This window comes from Coregonus clupeaformis, chromosome 31 (assembly GCF_020615455.1).
Source record: "Coregonus clupeaformis isolate EN_2021a chromosome 31, ASM2061545v1, whole genome shotgun sequence".
In the NCBI taxonomy this organism is placed as follows: Eukaryota; Metazoa; Chordata; class Actinopteri; order Salmoniformes; family Salmonidae; genus Coregonus; species Coregonus clupeaformis.
Genome location: NC_059222.1, coordinates 27,317,779 through 27,339,851, shown reverse-complemented (window position 1 = coordinate 27,339,851; position 22,073 = coordinate 27,317,779). Strand labels below are relative to the sequence as shown.

Below are 22,073 nucleotides of genomic sequence, written 5' to 3'. Positions count from 1 at the left end.
AGGCTGAGTGGCACAGCGCCCACACAAGGGCACCTTTCATTATAATCCTAATCACTACCCGCTGGATGGTCTTTGCATCTCATGCTCTGTTGCAGAATGATGAGCCGTAGCAAGACAACTGATGTACAGTGGGGAGAACAAGTATTTGAAACACTGCCGATTTTGCAGGTTTTCCTACTTACAAAGCATGTAGAGGTCTGTACTTTTTATCATAGGTACACTTCAACTATGAGAGACGTAATCTAAAACAAAAATCCAGAAAATCACATTGTATGATTTTAAAGTAATTAATTTGCATTTTATTGCATGACATAAGTTTTTGATCACCTACCAACCAGTAAGAATTCCGGCTCTCACAGACCTGTTCGTTTTTCTTTAAGAAGCCCTCCTGTTCTCCACTCATTAACTGTATTAACTGCACCTGTTTGAACTCGTTACCTGTATAAAACACACCTGTCCACACACTCAATCAAACAGACTCCAACCTCTCCACAATGGCCAAGACCAGAGAGCTGTGCAAGGACATCAGGGATGAAATTGTAGACCTGCACAAGGCTGGGATGGGCTACAGGACAATAGGCAAGCAGCTTGGTGAGAAGGCAACAACTGTTGATGCAATTATTAGAAAATGGAAGAAGTTCAAGATGACGGTCAATCACCCTCGGTCTGGGGCTCCATGCAAGATCTCACCTCGTGGGGCATCAATGATCATGAGGAAGGTGAGGGATCAGCCCAGAACTACACGGCAGGACCTGGTCAATGACCTGAAGAGAGCTGGGACCACAGTCTCAAAGAAAACCATTAGTAACACACTACGCCGTCATGGATTAAAATCCTGCAGCGCACGCAAGGTCCCCCTGCTCAAGCCAGCGCACGTCCAGGCCCGTCTGAAGTTTGCCAATGACCATCTGGATGATCCAGAGGAGGAATGGGAGAAGGTCGTGTGGTCTGATGAGACAAAAAAAGAGCTTTTTGGTCTAAACTCCACTCGCCTTGTTTGGAGGAAGAAGAAGGATGAGTACAAACCCAAGAACACCATCCCAACCGTGAAGCATGGAGGTGGAAACATCATTCTTTGGGGATGCTTTTCTGCAGAGGGGACAGGACGACTGCACCGTATTGAGGGGAGGATGGATGGGGCCATGTATCGCGAGATCTTGGCCAACAACCTCCTTCCCTCAGTAAGAGCATTGAAGATGGGTCGTGGCTGGGTCTTCCAGCATGACAACGACCCGAAACACACAGCCAGAGCAACTAAGGAGTGGCATCTAAAGGTTCTGGAGTGGCCTAGCCAGTCTCCAGACCTGAACCCAATAGAAAATCTTTGGAGGGAGTTGAAAGTCCGTATTGCCAAGCGACAGCCCCTAAACCTGAAGGATCTGGAGAAGGTCTGTATGGAGGAGTGGGCCAAAATCCCTGCTGCAGTGTCTGCAAACCTGGCCAAGACCTACAGGAAACGTATGATCTCTGTAATTGCAAACAAAGGTTTCTGTACCAAATATTAAGTTCTGCTTTTCTGATTTATCAAATACTTATGTCATGCAATAAAATGCAAATTAATTACTTAAAAATCAATGTGATTTTCTGGATTTTTGTTTTAGATTCCGTCTCTCACAGTTGAAGTGTACCTATGATAAAAAATTACAGACCTCTACATGCTTTGTAAGTAGGAAAACCTGCAAAATCGGCAGTGTATCAAATACTTGTTCTCCCCACTGTATGTCTGCCTGCCTGTCTGTCTGTCTGCCTGCCTGCCTGCCTGCCTGTCTGTCTGTCTGTCTGTCTGTCTGTCTGTCTGTCTGTCTGCCTGCCTGTCTGTCTGTCTGTCTGTCTGTCTGTCTGCCTGCCTTATTCTGTCTGTCTGTCTGTCTGTCTGTCTGTCTGTCTGTATCTGCCTCTACCATGTCTGTGTGCAACTGGAGTAGGCAGCAAGACTGTTGTTGCTCCAATCAGGCTAGTGCAGAGCACACAGTTACAAACGTGTTTGCCAGGAGCCTCTAAAGAGAGATAATCCTTTCGACCATGAGGTAATGGAATTACTGGGTCAAAGATTTACTGAGCTGAGACTCCCACTGGTTCCATCTCCTAATGGTATCATTCAACTTCTCAGGTGTTTCACTCATCATCAGGGTCAATATCTTCATCTTTAGTATTCATACCTATTCCCTGTTGCTTAACTAATAGGAAATTCAAAGCAGATCTGAATATGGATTTCTGTAAAAGCCGCTCAGTATCTCTAAGATTAGACTAATCTACTTTGAAATCCTTCTTTAAATAGTTTTTTAGGGAGAAAGAGGGAATTTAAACCCTTGTGGAGTGGTGGCCAACCTGAAGAAAGGAGAGATGGACCCACATGAAAAAATACTACAGTTTACTATGGAATACTACAGTACTTACTATAGAATTATGTAGTAAACTGTAGTATACTGTAGAATGCTATACTACACACTGTAGTATCCCTCAATCATGTGTTGTACTTACTATAGAATGTTGTAGTATACTGTACAATACTACAGTAAATACCACAGTAAATACTACAGTAATGTCTGCCAAAACTCTACAGTCCGCAAAAACACTACACTTTTTTAACTATAGTAAATATTACAGTATTTAATTTGCATATACCCTGCCCATTCCCCTCCCCCATGTCGTAATTTGTGCCACTCATAAGTGAGAAACCTACATGCCAAATATAGACCATATTGTGTTCCCTAAAGGTTATAGAAAAGAACAGAAGCTCTGAACTATCCATTCAGTCCTTAGTACTACCAACCTAAAGGTTAAGGAAATGTTGCTCTTATAGTATTTTTCCTGCAGGTTTCCTGAAGGATAAAGCCTCCACTTCTATGTCAAAGATAATAAAACAAAAACACTATAGTAAATACTACAGTAATGTCTGCAAAAACACTACAGTAAATACTACAGTATACTACAGTCCACAAAAACACTACAGTAAATACTATAGTCCGCAAAACACTACATTAATTACTATAGTATACTGTATACTACAGTTTTCTTTTACTACAGTCTTTATACTATAGTTAACTGTAAATACTAGTGTTTTTGCAGACTTTAGACCACAAAAACACTACAGTGAATACTACAGTAAAGTCCGCAAAAACACTACAGTGAATACTATAGTATTTTTTCATGTGGGGAGAGAGCGAGAGACAGAAGTGAGAAGTGGCACTGTAGAAATAAATAATGTCTCGTTGTCTGAGCGAGATGTTGTCTGTGAAGGACACATTGTTCTGATAATTAGTATAAGTCCCTGTACATATAGGAGAACAAAGAGGAATCTCTGCAAAGAACAAATCCAATTTCGAAGGATTTCTCAGCAAATCAGCCTCAAATCAGATCCACAGTTGGGGTTTCTTTCAGAATACAGTCAAAGGCTCTCCTTTCTCTGCTTGCTCTGTCTTTGTGCCACATTTTCACTCTGCATTCATAGACTGATGTGTTCTTTCCTGGTCTGGTCTGTTACCAAAGAACCTTTAGATATATAGTGTTAGCCTGAGGTGTACGATTGAGTTGAATGAGTCTTGCAGAATATTGAAAATATCAAATTTGTATTAATGACTCCGGCGGGGCAGGGCACAGTGCGGTCACACTCAGTCCCAGTCATAGAAAGGTATTATAAATCAATGTCACTGCAGAGCAACGAGGCAAACAGTGAAATCAGCTGGGCAGATTGACAGCATTGTCTCTGTTAGACTGTGGCTCGCAGCTCAAAGACTCCCCCTACAGCAATAATTTAGAACTACAACTGCTCTAAAAGTAAATCTTTGCTCTTTTATTTTCGATGGATGAGTTGATCTGTATCTGGATGTTGTGTTGTTGTTGTTGTTTTTGATGACGCTGCTGTGTTTGAACCTCTTAAATCCTTTGACTCTGTGTGTCTGTGTTTGTCTGTGTCTCAGGCCCTGGACAAGGACACAGGGAATTACAGCTCCATGCAATACAGGATTATTATCCCCCCCACCACCGACGGCAAGGACGGCTTTGTCATTGAGCCCTACACCGGCGTCATCAAGACTGCCATTATGTACAGGAACATGCGACGTTCCTACTTCAAGTTCGAAGTGGTCGCCACTGACAATTACGGCGAGGGGGGGCTGAGCAGCAAGGCAGAGGTGGTGGTGAGTTTGTCCTGTTCCCATAGAATTGAATGGGAATGTCTGTTATAGTCATTCTATTTCTGTGGCTGTGCCCTGAAAAGTCATTGGTCTCCATCTGGTTCCCACAGAGTCTTTGTTCAATGCGAAGTTCCATCAGTGCCAGCTAGTTTTTCATAGCCTTCTTGCCAGCCTTGATCAATTCCAGCTTATGGCTCTTTTTAAAAGAACTGCGGGACCAACATTAAGTGTGTCGATATCCACAATATCAATATCTCCACTCTCCAGGTGTATATTGGCACTAAACACCCCAGCCATCCTCCCAAAATATACACTCAAAAGCTTCCCATAGGAATTGCATTTGTAAAATAGCACAGTATCGATACACCAGCTAATCAATGGTCCATGTCCTGTTCCAGCCTTGTAGTAGATAGGCTAGCTATCCCTGAGAGAGTAGATGAATGTGTGTTCCTTCTGTGCTGGCCACTTCCCAGTTTGTTGCAAATTGAACTGTCCCAGGGCAGATGGGGACCATTGATTATACATTACGGCCTTGTGCAGCCTATTTTACTCCCTTTGCTCTTAATGAAATAAGAGGCTGGCTGGGCCAGAGCCTTGCCTGAACGAGAGGAACCACGCTGTGGCTAAATGAATCTAATTCCAATGGGAAGCTTCATTTCATGGGGACTGCACAAACTACAGGAAGATTTTCCGTGTGGTTTAGCCTGCTGTCCAAAATTAAAGCTTATTTGTAGAAGTTAGGGAGGGGAGGGAAATAGATGCTTGTTTTGTGTCTGTACCATCAATCATTTGATTGACCTCTGTTTCCAAGGTATCTGTAGTGAATCTGCTGGATATGCAGGTGGTGGTCTCCAACGTTGCTCCTACAGTGGTGGAACAGAACAAGGACAAGCTCCTCAGGTAACGTAGAAGATATCTAATCTATTATAATCCGTATTTTAACAGTCAAGTCGCGACTGTGCTTATAGCCGTCTCCTAAACTTGATATGCAAATGACTCACTTGAGCAACACTTACCTTTGGCCCTTTCCCAGGCATGCAGGTGATTGAGGGGGCTGTATGAATCAGTGTGCAGTGTTGGTTTTATCGCTGCCTTCTATCGAGCTGAAACGGTGTTCCGCTGTTTGACAGCTGCTCAAAATAAATTGTCAGGCGACGCGAGCCTTCCTTCAGTTTCCATGAGAGACTTCCTTCAGTTTCCATTAGAGCCTTCCTTCAGTTTCCATTAGAGCCTTCCTTCAGTTTCCATTAGAGCCTTCCTTCAGTTTCCATTAGAGCCTTCCTTCAGTTTCCATTAGAGCCGCTCACCACCTGCCTACACAGCTCTGTCAGAGCTTTGTCATACACTTCACACAGCCACTCCCTGATGGTTCCATCCTTGTCTTGAGCTTACTGCTTAGCTATTAGCATTGTGATCAGAAAGGTGTCTAGCTTCTCTCTGAAGCTAAATTGCTAACGAGGGAAAGAGGGAAATTGTCAGTGGCTCCCTAGCTGTCTCCTGTTCCTCTGAGGGGGGGGTGGTGTGTCACATTTGTTGAATACAGGATTGGACCAAGGTGCAGCGTGGAATGCATACATGTTTATTAACGACGTTAACACACGACAAAACAACAAAAGTAACGTAACGTGAAGCTCACAATGGCTACACACAAACAAGCCAAACAAGAGTCAAGATCCCACACCATAGGTAGGCAAAATGGCTACCTAAGTATGATCCCCAATCAGAGACAACGATCGACAGCTGCCTCTGATTGGGAACCACACCCGGCCAACATAGAAATACACCACATAGATTTACACATAGAAATTCACACCTTGACCAAACCAATGAGAAACAACAGGAATTTAAAGGTCAGGGCGTGACAGTACCCCACCCTCAAAGGTGCGGACTCCGGCCGCAAAACCTAACTTAACAGGGGAGGGTCCGGGTGGGCATCTAGCCTCGGTGGCGGCTCCGGGCATGACGTCTTCTCGCTTTCTGCCTCCCCGTTGCACCCCTGGTCCGGTCTGGATCTCGGCGCAATGCTTCCCCTCTCAGTCCTCCCACGATGCACCAAGCCCTGTCTGGACCCTGGTGTGGGAGGCCCCGACCCTGGAGAGGGGCTGAACTGGACCCCGGTGGAGCGAACTGCTCTGGCTCTGGACTGGAGCAGCTGACCGGGGATGGACTAGGCACCGGTAGAGCGGACTACTCTGACACTGGACTGGAGCAGCTGACCAGAGCTGGAATGGGCACCGGTGGAGCGGACTGCTCTGGCACAGGAGTGGAGCAGCTGACCGGAACTGGACTGGGCACCGGTGGAGCGGACTGCTCCGGCACCAGCCGTACCGGACTGGGGACACGCACCACTGGTCTGGGGACACGCACCACTGGTCTGGTGCGAGGAGCAGGCACGGGCAAAACCAGGCTGGAGACACGCACCACTGGTTTGGTGTGAGGAGCAGGTACGGGCCGTACCGGACTGGATACATGCACCAATGGTTTGGTGCGGGGAGCAGGTACGGGACTGTGGAGGCGTACTGGAGGTCTGGAGTGTAAAGCTGGCACAACCTGTCCTGGCTGGATGCCCACTTTCGCACGGCACGTGCGGGGCGCTGGCACAGGACGCACTGGGCTGTGAACGCGCACTGGCGACACAGTGCGTAGGACTGGCGCAGGATATACTGGACCGTGGAGGTGCACTGGAGACCAGGAGCGTTGAGCCGGCACAACCCGGCCTGGCTGGATGCCCACTTTCGCATGGCACGTGCGGGGCGCTGGAACAGGACGCACTGGGCTGTGAAGGCGCACTGGCGACACAGTTCGTATCTCCACATAACTTGGTTCCTCAATGAACACACGCTCCTTCTGTTGCCTGGCCAGCTCCTCTCTCCATGCATCCACTAATTCCTTCTCCCTTTGGGCTTCCTGCAGCGCCTCCTTCTGAAGTGAGAGCTCCTGCTCCCTCTTCTCTAACAGCCCCCGTAATGTGGTGGCCTCCTCTCTCAAACTGCTGATCCGCAGGTCTTGGAGGACCTCTACAATAGCGGCCTCCTTCTCCACAGTCAGCCCTTTCACGGCCTCCTGCTGCTTCGTCGAACACCCCGTGTGCCCCCCAAATTTTTTTTCTTGGGGTTGCCTCTCAGGTCTCCTTCATCGTTTCGCATTTTGGAGTCGCCGTCTATCTGGACTCCAACCTCCTGCATTACCTCACCGTAACGGACGGCCTCCTCCTCGGTAATTTTCCCCCAACCGAGGAGGACATCTACCAATGTTGCTTCCCGCTGTGTCCAGGGTGTTTGCTCCTCCTGGGCACGCTGCTTGGTCTGTTGGTGGTGGGATCTTCTGTCACGTTCGTTGAATACAGGATTGGACCAAGGTGCAGCGTGGAATGCATACATGTTTAGTAACGAAGTTAACACACGACAAAACAACAAAAGCAACGTAACGTGAAGCTCACAATGGCTACACACAAACAAGCCAAACAAGAGTCAAGATCCCACACCATAGGTAGGCAAAATGGCTACCTAAGTATGATCCCCAATCAGAGACAGTGATCGACAGCTGCCTCTGATTGGGAACCACACCCGGCCAACATAGAAATACACCACATAGATTTACACATAGAAATTCACACCCTGACCAAACCAACGAGAAACAACAGGCATTTAAAGGTCAGGGCGTGACATGGTGGAAGAGCGTGTGTGTGTGCCTGAATTCCAGCATACTGTATGTGTGTGAGCTTGCTTGTATTGGCTGTATTGCTTTTGTACACCTGTCCATCACTCAACCTATCCTCCTACTGATAAACAGTCAAACAGTATCAGTTCTCCATGATGGACTTCCTCTGACTGGGTCTCATCCCAGGTCCACTTTAGCTCCAAGAGCTATGGCCCCAGCTGTGGAGCCACCTAGTTTATCAGTGTTCTCAACTCCCATCTGGTCTCAATTCTGTCCTGCCATCCTTTTTGGAGTCTCCCTGGGGAGAAGGAACATTCAGGGCACAGCAGGTAATTGTCTCAACGCCTACTTTACCTTTGCCTTCCCGCTCAGATCAGAGCTCAGGGGGCTGCAGACGCCCATTGCCAAACAAGGGTTGTGTCTGAACTGGCCACTATTTTCTATATATTGCAATACCTTTGACCAGAGCCCTATGCTGGTATAGTGCGTAGTGCACTTTATAGTGAACAGGGTGCTATTTAAGATGCACCCAAGGACATTTGCCTTGAACTGATACTATTGAAGATACTTCAATTAAGAATTTTAGAGATGGAGCACCATTTTTGGCTTTACATTGCAATCCAAAACCATTTAGTGCGATTTCTTCCTGAGGGAGAGGCGATTTTGACAGGGTCATGGAAACGTGTGGGAATTTACTCTTTATAGTTGCTGACGGTCTCAAGGAGGATAGGGTGTCATGTTTTTTATTGTAAATGCAATGCACAACCTCATTCTAATCACTGTCATAATTCATGTACTGATCAAGAACTTGCCTGATCATACTTAATACAAGCGTTAGAATTAAGATGCATATCCTCTGACTGAGAAATCCTTTTAGTGAGCCTGAATCCATTCAGTCAAGGCCTCTTCTTTTTAAACAGTTGAGGCAGCATTAGCTCAGTGTCAAGTGTTGAAATAGAGTACAGCTACAGGTAGGTGTAGCAACTATGAATTGCAGTACGTTTTTACCTTTTGGATTTACCATATAATTCACCATTTAACATTTTCCCAGAGATCCTGCTGTCATCTTGTTCTTATACAAAGCACCTGATAATTCCTTCCTCTCCCTCTGCAGGATCTTGGAGCGCTATGTGCAGGACCAGATTCCCGGGGCCAAAGTGGTGGTGGAGTCCATCGGGCCGCAGCGGTTCGGCGATGGCTTCGAGCAGGAGGACTACTCCAAGTCAGACCTGATGGTATACGCCATCGACCCTCTGACCAACAGGGCCATCTCACGCCAGGAGCTGTTCAAGTGAGTAGCCTGTTACTACAGTGACCTGAGGGACAAAGTAGGTCACAATTCAAGGGATTGCCCCTTAGGGCCACCCCTTGTAGTATCTAGATACACCATTCCCGTGGTGCAGGTGTTTACCCAGTGGCAGACAGAGACGTGTGTGTGGCAGGGGTGATGTCACCACTCACCAGGGTTCTTTTGTTTCCCGTCACCCTGCAGTCAGGCCCTCATTAGAGAGCCAACCTCCTCATGCCCTCGTACGACAGCAGCCCTGGTTCTGCCATTCAACTAACTGACAACCCGCTACTGCTCCCTACCAACTCTACAAAGCAGGCTCAGTGTTCATCTAACCACCCTCTGCCTCTTGCAGCTCCACAGCATGTCAAATAGACCTAGTGAACAACGGCAACGTGATTGTGTTGCAGTGTGCCCCCACACCTGTAATTTATGATTCCAGGCATTATAGGGAGTAAGGTGGTGCACTCTCTGTGGTGTTCCATTGTTTGCTCTTGCGTTTAGATTTAAAGGAAAGATTCACCCATTTTGAATGTTATATAATTTTTTTTCATCTCTGAGCAATGTTCTATCGATTCCCGGGGTAATTTCAATGACACCGAAAATCAATAGAACATCACTCAGAGATGCACAACTGGATATCATACTGCTGTTCTCATGCATATTGTTATATGACTAGAGCCATTCGTCTTTACATTTTACATTTGAGTTATTTAGCTGACGCGCTTATCCAGAGCGACTTACAATAAAGTAGCTATCAGAAAAGTCAGAGCTAGTAAGGGGGAAAAAGTCAAGTGCAACTGTTAGTTCACAAAAGTAGAAGGGGGTGAGAGGGGGGGTGCTGTGGGATTACTTATGATACTCTTTGAGGAGGTAGGTTTTCAGAAGTTTTCGGAAGATGGGCAGGGACTCTGCTGTTCTAGCTTCAGGGGGACAGAGAAGATCTTGGATTGGGCTGACCAGGAGCTGCCCTCCCATAGGGGTGGAAGGGCCAAGAGACCAGAGGTGGCATGCCAGAGTGCTTGGGTTGGGGTGTAGGGTTTGAGCATAGCCTGAAGGTAGGGAGGGGCAGCTCCTCTTGCTGCTCCGTAGTCAAGTACGATGGTCTTGTAGTGGATGCAAGCTTCGACTGGAAGCCTGTGGAGTGTGTGGATGAGCGGGGTGACATGGGAGAACTTGGGAAGGTTGAACACCAGGTGGGCTGCAGCATTCTGGATAAGTTGCATGGGTTTGATGGCAGAAGCGGGGAGCCCAGCCAACAGCGAGTTGCAGTAGTCCAGACTGGAGATGACAAGTGCCTGGATTACGACCTATGCCGCTTCCTGTGTGAGGTAGCGTCGTACTCTACGGATGTTGTAGAGCATGAACCAGCAGGAGCGAGTCACTGCTTTGATGTTTGCAGAGAACGACATGGTGTTGTCCAGGGTCACGCCAAGGTTATTTGCACTACATCACAGTGTTGCGGCATCACTACAGCCTGGGGTTCGATCCCAGGCTATGTCATTACCAGCCGTGACCGGGAGTCCCATAGGGTGGGGCACAATGGGCCCAGCGTCGTCCGGGTTAGGGGAGGGTTTGGCTGGGGGGGCTTTACTTGGCTCATCGCGCTCTAGCGACTCCTTCTGACGGGCCGGGCGCCTGCAGGCTGACTTCGGTCGTCAGTTGAACGGTGTTTCCTCCGACACATTGGTGGGGCTGGCTTCCGGGTTAAGCGAGCGGGTGTGAAGAAGCGCGGTTGGCGGGTCATGTTTCAGAGGACGCATGACTCGACCTTCGCCTCTCCCGAGCCCATTAGGGAGTTGCAGCGATGAGACAAGATCGTAATCACGAAATTGGGGAGAAAAAGGGGGTACAATTTTTTTTTTATAACAAATATATAGAGGCAAGGAGGGGAAAGAGAGAGTTGGAAAGAAATGAATCGAAGGCAGAAGTCAGGAGGTTGAAGTTGCCAAGTACAAAGAGCGGTGAGCCATCGTCAGGAAATTAGCTTGTCAAGCTCATTGAGGAACTCTCTAATGGCACCTGGTGGGCGATAGATGACAGCAATATTAAGCTGGAGTGGACAAGTGACAGTGACAGCATGGAATTCAAATAAGGAGATGGACAGGTGAGAGAGGGAGAAAAGAGAAAATCTCCATGTGTGTCACTGTCACTTGTCCACTCCAGCTGCCACCAACGCAACGACCAGGTGCTCTCGGACTATGAGCAAAAACGTAGTCAGATGAAGAGAGAGCAGCTGAAGTAGCAGTGTTCTTTGGGGTGACTCATGTCTCCGTCAGCGACAAAAGGTAAAAGGACTGAAGGGCAGCATAGGCTGAGATGAACTCAGGGTTCTTCACGGCAGTTCCAAACGCTGCCAGAGATCAGGAATTCCACATGGGTTGTGTGCGCAGGGTACACTAAATTAGAAGGGTTGAAGCCAAGGGGTGGGGATCGTCTGTAAAGCCTACAGGGAGAGGAGAGAACTGGGATATAAAACACACACATAGTTGCAAAAGCTACAAAAGAGCAAAATGAGATCATCTGAAAATAACTATACTGAACAAAAATATAAACGCAACATGCAATCATTTCAATGATTTTACTGAGTTACAATTCATATAAGGAAATCAGTCAATTGAAATAAATTCATAAGCCCCGAATCTATGGATTTCCTGTGCCAGTGGGGAGCCAGGCCCAGCCAATAAAAATGAGTTTTTCCCCACAAAAGCGCTTTATTACAGAGAGAAATACTGACTGGTCTCAGACGAAGCTGTATGTGGAGGTCCTGTGCTGGCGTGGTTACACGTGATCTGCGGTTGTGAGGCCGGTTGGACGTACTACCAAATTCTCTAAAACGATGATGGAGGCGGCTTATGTTAGAGAAATTAACATTCAATTCTCTGGCAACAGCTCTGGGGGAAATTCCTGCAGTCAGCATGCGAATTGCACGCTCCCTCAAAACTTGAGACATCTGTGGCATTGTGTTGTGTGACAAAACTGCACATTTTAGAGTGGCCTTTTATTGTCCCCAGCACCTGTGTAATGATCATGCTGTTTAATCAGCTTCTTGATATGCCACACCTGTCAGGTGGATAGATTATATTGGCAAATGATAAATGCTAACTAACAGGGATGTAAACAAATTTGTGCAGAACATTTGAGAGAAATAAGCTTTTTGTGTGCATGGAAAATTTCTGGGATCTTTTATTTCATCTCATGAAACATGGGACCAACACTTTACATGTTGCAGTTATATTTTAAGTAAGATACTCACGTGAGAGAGTGATGTGAAGCCATCCTGTCTTTCCTTCCTCTAATAACTCGTCAGAACTGTCTTTGTTCGGCAACGGGCTTAGTTTTGCGACGAGACCTTTCCTGACTAAGGCCTGGTCAGCTGAGTTGATGTGATCAGGAAAACCTCCAGGCTCTCTTTGACTGACGATGATGATGATAGTAGTGATAAAGATGATGATAAAGATTATGATGACTGTGTGTGTAACTGTACTGTATATATTGTCTGTTTCCATCCAAGGTTTCTGGATGGGAAGCTGCTGGACATCAACAAGGAGTTCCAACCTTACCTGGGCCGAGGCGGGAGGATCCTAGAGATCCGCACACCGGACGTGGTGACCAGTGTGAAGAAGGCTGTGCAGACCGTGGGCTACACAGAGGGGGCGCTGCTCGCCCTAGCCATCATCATCATCCTCTGCTGCATCCCCGCCATCCTCATCGTCATCATCACCTACAGGCAGTGAGTAGAAAGAACAGTTCAAAGTTCAATTGCTTTATTGGAAGTACATTTTGTGTCAAATGGGAATTGGTGTTGAGGAATGTGAGTATGACTAGGGCACAGGGCAGGACATATGGAATAGGGCATAGGCCACAAGGCACAAGTACTGGTGCAGATATAGACAGTAGTGTAGACACAGGGGTTTATACAGCAAGCTACCTGCTCTCCAGCCCCCAGAGGCTATCCCTAATATCATTTTAGGAGGAAGCTAGCTTTCGCTCCGCAATTTACCATGGAAACGCCTTTGAGAGCCGGCATAATCGTTTATTTATACAGCATAAAAGCACATTAATTAATGCAAGAGCAGACAAACACTACAGACTGATTGTTGCAGTTTGGGGAGGTTTTTCTCTCCCCGCTCTAAGCCTGCGAACTGAGCTGGGAAGGCTAGACTGACGGCTGTCACAGGTTCAGGGATGGATGTTAAACAGATGAGAAGAGAATCCTCAGTGTCATCTTCTTTTAGGGTCTCAGGTTCAGGAAATTGGCTTAACCTATAGTGAATTCTTTCACTCTCTTTGTTTTTGTATTAAGACAATGATTATAAGAACCATTTTGTCTGTAATTTGCCCCTCGCTATTACTAACACCCTTCTATTTATTTCTCTCTCTCTCATTTTCTATCAACAGATTCAAAGAGTGAGTATTATTACTGTTATTACTTATTTCCATTGCCTTCTATTTGGATACATTCATTCACATTCCACTGTTTTCAAAGTAAATGTTTGGGATCAGGGAAGTCAATGAAATCTTAAACAAATAAATTGTGCATAACCTGTTTTTATACACTCCCTTATATTGCAGTCGGAGGCAATAAATAAGAAATGTGCCGGCAAAATTGGTTTATTTGAGTATATTATGGAGACAATGTGTACCAAGTTATGTGCATGTATAATGTAGCAGTGTCCTGTTTGAATATGCTGATGCTGTAACTTAACGTAACTTGGTTGACTTTCTCTCCATGGTACTACTAAAGGAGACAGGCGGAGTGTGCTAAAACTGCTCGGATCCAAATGGCCCTCCCTACAGGCAAATCAGTGGGCGCCACCACCAACAACCTTTACGAAGAGCTTGGGGACAGTGCCATGTAAGCGTTATAATATATCCCATCATATTTCCATCATGTGTGTTCTCAGGGCCGGCCCGCCTATCAGGCAGGATTAGGTGGCCGCCTATTGCGGCAGATTGACGAGGGAGGCATTTTCCAAGATAAACTGACCAAGACGCACCTCCAACAACATACACTGAACAAAAATATAAAAGCAACTGAGTTACAGTTCATATAAGCAAATCAGTCAATAGAAATAAATTCAATAGTCCCTAATCTATGGATTTCACATGACTGGGAATACAGATATGCATCTGTTGGTCACAGATACCTTAAAGAAAAGGTAGGCGTGGATCAGAAAACCAGTCAGTATCTGGTGTGACCACCATTTGCCTCATGAAGCGCGACACATATCCTTTGCATAGAGTTGATCAAGCTATGGATTGTGGCCTGCGGAATGTTGTCCCGCTCCTCTTCAATGGCTGTGCGAAGTTGCTGGATATTGGCGGGAACTGGAACACGCTGTCATACACGTCGATCCAGAGCATCCCAAACATTCTCAATGGGTGACATGTTTGATGAGTATACAGGCCATGTAAGAACTGATATGTTTTAAGCTTCCAGGAATTGTGTACAGATGCTTGCGACATGGGGCCATGCATTATCATGCTGAAATATGATGATGGCGGCGGATGAATTGCACGACAATGGGCCTCAGGATCTTGTCACGGTATCACTGTGCATTCAAATTGCCATCAATAAAATGCAATTGTGTTCGTTGTCCGTAGCTTATGCCTCCCCATACCATAACCCCACCGCCACCATGGGGCACTCTGTTCACAACGTTGACATCAGCAAACCGTTCGCCCACATGACCCCATACACGCTCTCTGCCATTTGCCCGGTCCAGTTAAAACTGGGATCCGTGAAGAGCACACTTCTCCAGCGTGCCAGTTGCCATCGAAGGTGAGCATTTTCCCACTGAAGTCGGTTACGACGCCGAACTGCAGTCAGGTCAAGACCCTGGTGAGGATGACGAGCACGCAAATGAGCTTCCCTGAGACGGTTTCTGACAGTTTGTGCAGAAATTCTTCAGTTGTGCAAACCGTTTCATTAGCTGTCCGGGTGGCTGGTCTCAGACCATCCCGCAGGTGAAGAAGCTGGATAAAATGCAAATTAATTACTTAAAAATCATACAATGTGATTTTCTGGATTTTTGTTTTAGATTCCGTCTCTCACAGTTGAAGTGTACCTATGATAAAAATTACAGACCTCTACATGCTTTGTAAGTAGGAAAACCTGCAAAATTGGCAGTGTATCAAATACTTGTTCTCCCCACTGTATAGGTTGTATTTTACCCCCTTTTTCTCACCAATTTCATGATATCCAATTGCGATCCAATTACGATCTTGTCTCATCGCTGCAACTCCCCAACGGACTCGGGAGAGGCAAAGGTCGAGTCATGCGTCCTCCGAAACATGACCCGCCAAACGGCGCATCTTAACACCCGCCCGCTTAACCCGGAAGCCAGCCGCACCAATGTCAATCAATCAATCAATTTTATTTTATATAGCCCTTCTTACATCAGCTAATATCTCGAAGTGCTGTACAGAAACCCAGCCTAAAACCCCAAACAGCTAGTAATGCAGGTGTAGAAGCACGGTGGCTAGGAAAAACTCCCTAGAAAGGCGAAAACCTAGGAAGAAACCTAGAGAGGAACCAGGCTATGAGGGGTGGCCAGTCCTCTTCTGGCTGTGCCGGGTGAAGATTATAATGTGTGGCATATGGGCTTTTAAATGAGCGCTGTGATAAGCTGTGCCTACTTTGTCAAAGGTAGAGGCACAAAATATTTTGCTTGTCCATTCCCAGCGCCGCTCCAAGGTGCTGTTGGTGAGATGCATCACTGCTGCGCTCCATCAACATTCCGTCAAAAAATCATCTAACATAAATCATGTAGCAGATATACAGTTGAAGTCGGAAGTTTACATACACCTTAGCCAAATACATTTAAACTCAGTTTTTCACAATTCCTGACATTTAATCCTTGTAAAAATGCCCTGTCTTAGGTCAGGTAGGATCACCACTTTATTTTAAGAATGTGAAATGTCAGAATAATAATAGAGAGAATGAATTATTTTAGCTTTTATTTCTTTCATCACATTCCCAGTGGGTCAGAAGTTTACATACGCTCAATTAGTATTTGGTAGCATTGCCTTTAAATTCTTTAACTTGGGTCAAATGTTTTGGGTAGCCTTCCACAAGCTTCCCACAATAAGTTGGGTGAATTTTGGCCCATTCCTCCTGACAGAGCTGGTGTAACTGAGTCAGGTTTGTAGGCCTCCTTGCTCGCACATGCTTTTTCAGTTCTGCCCACACATTTTCAATAGGATTGAGGTCAGGGCTTTGTGATGGCCACTCCAATAACTTGACTTTGTTGTCCTTAAGCCATTTTGCCACATCTTTGGAAGTATGCTTGGGGTCATTGTCCATTTGGAAGAGCCATTTGCAAATGGCTGATGTCTTGAGATGTTGCTTCAATATATCCACATAATTTTCCTTCCTCATGATGCCATCTATTTTGTGAAGTGCACCAGTCCCTCCTGCAGCAAAGCACCCCCACAGCATGATGCTGCCACCCCCGTGCTTCACGGTTGGGATGGTGTTCTTCGGCTTGCAAGCGTTCCCCTTTTTCCTCCAAACATAACGATGGTCATTATGGCCAAACAGTTCTATTTTTGTTTCATCAGACCAGAGGACATTTCTCCAAAAAGTACGATCTTTGTCCCCATGTGCAGTTGCAAACCGTAGTCTGGCTTTTTTATGGCGGTTTTGGAGCAGTGGCTTCTTCCTTGCTGAGCGGCCTTTCAGGTTATGTCAATATAGGAGTCGTTTTACTGTGGATATAGATACCTTTGTACCTGTTTCCTCCAGCATCTTCACAAAGTCCTTTGCTGTTGTTCTGGGATTGATTTGCACTTTTCGCACCAAAGTACGTTCATCTCTAGGAGACAGAACGCGTCTCCTTCCAGAGCGGTATGACGGCTGCGTGGTCCCATGGTGTTTATACTTGCGTACTATTGTTTGTACAGATGAACGTGGTACCTTCAGGCGTTTGGAAATTGCTCCCAAGGATGAACCAGACTTGTGGAGGTCTACAATGTTTTTTTCTGAGGTCTTGGCTGATTTCGTCTGATTTTCCCATGATGTCAAGCAAAGAGGCAGTGAGTTTGAAGGTAGGCCTTGAAATACATCCACAGGTACACCTCCAATTGACTCAAATGATGTCAATTAGCCTATCAGAAGCTTCTAAAGCCATGACATCATTTTCTGGAATTATCCAAGCTGTTTAAAGGCACAGTCAACTTAGTGTATGTAAACTTCTGACCCACTGGAATTGTGATACAGTGAATTATAAGTGAAATAAACTGTCTGTAAACAATTGTTGGAAAAATTACTTGTGTCATGCACAAAGTAGATGTCCTAACCGACTTGACAAAACTATAGTTTGTTAATAAGACATTTGTGGACTGGTTGAAAAACAAGTTTTAATGACTCCAACCTAAGTGTATGTAAACTTCCGACTTCAACTGTAGCCTATGGTAGAAAGAGTATGTGGCCTTTGCTGTAGCCTGAAGGCTGGAGATAAAATGTGTGCAATGTAACAAGTGCAATGGACAATTCTTACATCATGCACGTTTCTTCTATCAAATAGCCTAACTTAAATGGGTCCCAATCAAATAAAAAATGCGCTGACATGTTAACAAACACCATATACAAAACATTTACAATCAGGCTACTCACAACTGATGTCCAGGAGTTTCACCCTATGGGCTAAATTGGCATGATCAGTGGTTTCAAGTTTGTATCACAATATTTTTGGGGCTACACCCCAGTAAGCACGGACCGACGCCGACATCTTCTGGACCAGCCTTGATTTGGTCCAAAAATAGACGGCTATAAATGACATATTTTCAACTTTATTTCAGAACCGAAAATTAACAGGATTCAACGTCTAGAAAATATGTTTTTTAAACGTCCGGAATATATGTATTTTCACCTTCGTTCAGAACCTAGAATTAACCTAACTTCAACGTCTGGAAAATATGTATTCTGTAATTTTGCTTACTGGGACTACTCTAGATTTGCGAGTATAGGAGGGTGGCATTTTTTTTGCCTCGCCTATGGCCTCAGAACAGCCAGGACCAGGCCTGTAGTGTTCTTGCAAATTCTCTTTTGGATTTAGAATCGGACCAATTTCCCTGGCCGTGATTGGGTTCCCTGGTCAAACAGGCGTTACTGTAGACATTGTTTTAAGTTTATCTGAGAGGTTAAAGACATGCTGCGTTTCAGTGTAATTTTTCACTGGGGCAATGGGGCAAAGCTGTTATCACTGTTCCATGACTTATCAGTTTCCTGCCTTCCAGATACGCTCACTGCCATTAACATGATATAATTTTATATGCAAGGAGAATACAATCTGGATTTTTTATTTATTTTATTTTTACTGTTCAAGATGGACAGTAAAAAAATAATCCAGCCAGACTGGGTAGCTCTCTGAAAAATAGGGGGAAATGAATGTTAATTTAAGATAATTAAAATAAATGCAGCCAATAATTCATATGGGCCGTGGTGAAACATAATTCATTTTATCGATAAGGCTGTTGAGTAAGCCATTGGTCCTGATCACATGGAGCACAGGCTGGATTCTAGGGTTATTTTAGGTTATCAGGGTGCTCTGCTGCTCAAGTTGCCCTCAGTGCTCACTTTGTTGTCTTGGGTTGTAGCTTCCTCCTTATCCAATCATAACCAATGCCATGCCAGAGCAAATTGTTTTTGAAATGGTCAGCCATCCACCAGATAATTAATTCTGCCATTACTGTAGTAAGCCTATAACATTTATTTGATTCACCCTGCTTTTCCTGCTATACTTATCTGTCTATCTTATTCCCTAATTTCCCTTACTTGGCCTCCAGACTAAAGTGAGTACTTGTGTTTTATCGCTAGGTTGTAACTGTGGGGTAAAATCTGTGAGCTGTGAAAGTTGTGCAGTTGCTCATTAGAGTATTAGTTTCCGCTTCGTGTCTGTTGTTGGCTATTATTCATGTAGGAGGCCCTTTATTGTATGTAGATAGTTTCCCAGAGTGAACTATTCCCTCAGTTACTGTTGTCAAAAACATGTACTGAACAAAAATATAAACGCAACATGCAACAATTTCAAAGAGTTTGCGGAGTTCATGTAAGGAAATCAGTCAATTGAAATAAATTCATTAGGCCCTTATCTATGGATTTCACATGATTGGGCAGGGGAGCCAGGCCCAGCCAAACAGAATGAGTTTTTCCCTACAAAAGGGCTTTATTATAGACATAAATACTCTTCAGCACATGCCAATTGCATGCTCCCTCAAAACTTGAGACATCTGTGGCATTGTATTTTGTGACAAAACTACACATTTTAGAGTGGCCTTTTATTGTCCCCAGCACAAGGTGCACCTGTGTAATGATCATGCTGTTTAATCAGCTTCTTGATTTGCCACACCTGTCAGGTGGTTGATTATCTTGACAAAGGATAAAATGACCAGTAACAGGGATGTAACCAAATTTGTGCACCACATTTGAGAGAAATAAGCTTTTTGTGCGTATGAAACATTTCTGGGATCTTTTATTTCAGCTCATAACACATGGGACCAACACTTTACATGTTGCGTTAATATTTTTGTTCAGTGTAGATTGTGTCAGTCTGGCAGTTGCAGTCTCATTTGGCTTTGGAACGTTTTAGGAGTGGAGATAGGTAGCTAAGCTTATTTTGTGGCAGTAAGGTGTAAACGGTAGCCTCAGATAAACAACCTTTCTCTTTGGAAATTAGCCCTTATTTTGTCTAGCTAGAATCCCATAGACAACTTTCCTCTTGCATCCCCTCATTCTGTGACTGTCTCATCACACCTTATCTCCCTCTTTTATTTAAAGTATTTTTATTTTCTGCCATCTCCATGAAAGCAGGAGTAAGCGCTGTGTGCTAGAGGAAGGTGACCGCCAGAGGCTCATAAGCACATTTGCCACACGGGCCATCACTGCCCACAAGCAGTCCAGTGCCAATGGGATCCTCCTCAACAATATGCCCAAGTCCGAGAGCAACATCACGTTATTCTCGGACGAGAACCCCCTAACCACCAATAACCCCCTGTTCGACGAAGGCACGGGCACACTCAGCAGCCCAGAGACCCTGGGGAAGCACCAGAGGAGGATGGACCTCCTGGGGACCTACTCCCCTCCTCAGGCCCCTCAAGGCCTGAGAGACTCCTTCCTGAGGTTCAATTCCGGTGGCTCGGGCCACTCCTGGACCCTACCTTCCAGGCTCCACAGGAAGGAGATGTATGATGCTCTGAGGAGACAGGTGGTGATGGACCCGGTGCAGTGGGAGCTGGAGAAGCTGAAGACTGAGCTGAAGGACAGTAAGGACATGTTGGACGGCCTGGACTGGGAAAACCTGGGGCGCAGCACCTACCTGGAGCCTAAGCCCCTGTCGGTGAAGGAGCAGGCCAGGCAGTTTGAGCAGCAGGCCATGAGGGAGATGAAGCAGAGGCAGAGCCGGGACTCCCGGGGGTCTCTCTCTCCAGACTTCCTGATGGGGTTGGGGTTCGACAGCCCGCAGCACCGGGCCAGAGAGGACCGACAGTCTCTGGGCTCCATCCTGGGTAGCGACAGCCCCCAGCACCACCACCACTCTGTGAGCTCCATCCTGGGTAGAGAGGACCGCCACCTGGGCCAAGACAGAGAGGGACCACCCTGCATCATTATCACCCAGAGCGATGGAACTCCACCCCCCAGCCACAAGCCCACTCCACCTGTCCTGCGCAGGTTCAGCTCCAGCTTCTCCAGCTACAACTCAGCCTCCACCGAACCCTACGAGGTCAACCTGGAGGTCATCCCTGACCCCCCTGACATGCCCCCTCCGCCCCCACCCAACTACCCTCCTTCCCCCTCCACGCCTCCTCCTCCCAACTCTCATCCGCCCCTCACCCTTAACTATGGCAAAAACCCTGCCCCACCCCCTCCTCCGCCTCTCCCTCCTCCTCTGTCCCCTTCCCTCAATCGTCCATCTACGTTTGTGCTCCCCCCCCTGCCCGCTGTGACCACCCTGAGACCCGTGTCCCTGCGCCCTCCCCCTCCGCCCCTCCCCACCAATCCCGAGCCCCCCAGGAAGGAGCTGAAGGGAATCCTGAAGAACATACAGAACATCGCTGACATCGAGAAATCTGTTGCCAACATGCACAGTCAAATAGACAAAAAACAGATGCTTCCACGGAGCGTCCTGAGGCCACGAGGGTCTGTGGATTCCATGGACTCTTTAAATGGCATACTAGACACTGCAGAGACAGTAGCCCCCACCACAGCAGAGGTACAGGCAGAGGCTCCGGTTGCAGAACAACCACAGCAGGTGCAGGTCCAGCCAAACGTTAACATGAACTCTATAGTAGAAGAGCTGGAGAAACGCTTCCCCTCTCAGTCCACTGCAATGTGACTCTCTCCTTCTTCTCTCTCTTTCTTCATGGACTGTTTCTTCATTTTTTGTTAATTTTGAAATTCATTCTTTATCTTTGTGTGTTCATTCTTTGTTTGTGTGTCATCTATGTATTTTTTCAAGGGAGTTGTTTCAATCAGACATCGATATTTATTTATTTATGTACGTATGGTTAGTGATGTATTTTTATTTAGCCTATAGTTAGCCTATAATTGTTTAATTCTATTGTCACCTAAAGATGAAGAGTCTAGAGTATTCTAACCATCAGTTTCATAAAAAGGAAAAATCATATTCATTGCACTCAAGTCATTTCAACCATTTTGAGTCTCGTGGTCAAAATCCCAAAAGGAATTTTCCCAACCTGAGACCTGAAAGATATATAATGAAAGCGCTCCAGTACATTGGATTACCTTGAAGTCACACCCCAGCAAACCGGGAACATTCCCAGAACATTAGCTAAGATTCCCAATAAGTTCTAGTTAGGGTTTTATCTAACATGAGGATGATAACATCCTAAAAACATTAAAATAATGTTTTTGATAACCAAATATTTTAATGTTTGAAATGAAATATTCTTAGAATGTTCTCCTAACATTCACTATAATATTGTGCTCAACATCTGTAACAACCACCGCAGAACATTCCCCAAAA

General features: G+C 45.8%; 1 protein-coding gene across 2 annotated transcripts in view; it reads left to right on the top strand.

Annotated features, from left to right (window-relative positions):
• The window catches only part of LOC121547347 (protocadherin-15-like), a 225,215-nt gene extending 203,343 nt beyond the window's left edge, over nucleotides 1–21,872 (top strand). The window contains exons 29-36 of one of the 2 annotated variants that reach the window (XM_041858563.2): nucleotides 3,921–4,139; nucleotides 4,948–5,036; nucleotides 8,911–9,087; nucleotides 12,599–12,817; nucleotides 13,486–13,494; nucleotides 13,832–13,942; nucleotides 18,877–18,882; nucleotides 19,901–21,872. In XM_041858563.2, coding sequence (XP_041714497.2) covers nucleotides 3,921–4,139; nucleotides 4,948–5,036; nucleotides 8,911–9,087; nucleotides 12,599–12,817; nucleotides 13,486–13,494; nucleotides 13,832–13,942; nucleotides 18,877–18,882; nucleotides 19,901–21,422 — 2,352 coding nt within the window. In that variant the 3' untranslated portion in view covers nucleotides 21,423–21,872. Of the gene's footprint in view, nucleotides 1–3,920; nucleotides 4,140–4,947; nucleotides 5,037–8,910; nucleotides 9,088–12,598; nucleotides 12,818–13,485; nucleotides 13,495–13,831; nucleotides 13,943–18,876; nucleotides 18,883–19,897 lie in introns of both variants that reach the window. The other variant, XM_045209824.1, reaches the window with a different exon arrangement.
• Nucleotides 21,873–22,073: the final 201 nt, after the last annotated feature.